Source organism: Monoraphidium neglectum (genome assembly GCF_000611645.1).
Source record: "Monoraphidium neglectum strain SAG 48.87 unplaced genomic scaffold scaffold01187, whole genome shotgun sequence".
Lineage (NCBI taxonomy): Eukaryota > Viridiplantae > Chlorophyta > Chlorophyceae > Sphaeropleales > Selenastraceae > Monoraphidium > Monoraphidium neglectum.
In genome coordinates this window covers 1-1,047 of record NW_014012441.1, presented here as the reverse complement: position 1 = coordinate 1,047, position 1,047 = coordinate 1, and the positions used below count along the sequence as shown (strand labels likewise).

The 1,047-nt window shown below is 74.7% G+C and overlaps 1 protein-coding gene across 1 annotated transcript in view; it reads right to left on the bottom strand.

The window, feature by feature from the left end:
* The window catches only part of MNEG_6958 (hypothetical protein), a gene marked incomplete at both ends in the record, with an annotated part of 1,872 nt that extends 1,006 nt beyond the window's left edge, over window positions 1-866 (bottom strand). Inside the window, one exon of the mRNA XM_014044566.1 lies at window positions 45-866. Within this exon, the coding sequence (XP_013900020.1) occupies window positions 45-866 (822 nt within the window). The remainder of the gene's footprint in view (window positions 1-44) is intronic.
* Between the last annotated feature and the right edge of the window lie 181 nt (window positions 867-1,047).

The following is a 1,047-nucleotide window of genomic DNA, read 5'->3' as shown; positions in this document are numbered from 1 at the left end:
AGGGTGTCGATAGCTGCGCCGAGCGCCCGCTGCTGCCGCGCCACGCCCGCCTCTGCCGCCGCCGCCGCCGCCTCGCCGCCGACCGCCGCTGCCGTCACCGCGGTGACCACCTGGGTCACCAGCCCGGATATCAGCTGCGGCAGGAAGTCCTGCAGCACCCGTGCCACCGCCGCCTCCATCTGCTGCTGCTGGGCGGGCGCGAGGGGCCCCTGCCGCTCGGCGGGGGCGCTCGGGCCCGGCGCGTGCGGCTGCGACGCCGCCGCCGCCAGCACCATGGCCGCTGTTTGCTGCTGCTGCTGCTGCTGCTGCTGGTTCTGCTGCTGCTGCTGCTGCTGCTGCTGCTGCTGCTGCTGCTGCTGCTGCTGCTGCTTGTGCTGCTGCCGCTGCTGTTGATGCTGCTGCTGCTGCTGCTGCTGTTGCTGCTGCGTCGGCCCCATCAACCGCAGCAGCTGCTGCCCGCTCAGGCCCCCCAGCTGCCCCGCCAGGGGCGTCCGCCCTGCCGCCCCCGCAAACGCCGCCGCCGCCGCTGCGTGCTGCTGCTGCTGCTGCTGCTGCTGCTGCTGCTGCAGGTGATGCTGTGGCAACAGCCGCTGAGCGAGAAGCTGCCTCGCAGCCGTTACAGACCCCGTCGTGCCCGCCAGCTGAGTCAGCGCCTCGGCCGCCCAGTCGTCGACAAAAAGGTCACTCGATGAGTCAAACTCATGCGGGTCCTGCGCCACCGGGTCACCCTTCACGAAGTCACTCGCGCCAGGCGGCCGCCTGGCCGCCGCCGCCGCTGCGGCTGCGGCTGCCGGGCTGGCGGCGGGTGCGCCCTGGAGCGGTTCGAGGGGCAGGGGGATGGGCAACTGCAAGGGGACGAGCGGCATGGAGGCCACAGCGGCAGCAGAGGCGCTCTGGAGGGCGGCGGCCAGTGCTGACAGCATTGAGGGGTCGTTGGCCGCCGCTGAGGCCGAGGCGGCCGCGGCGGCGGCCGCGGCGGCGGCCGCTGCTGCTGCTGCTGCGCGCGCCCGGGGCGACGAGGGCGGCGGCGGCCGGCTGCGGCGGGGC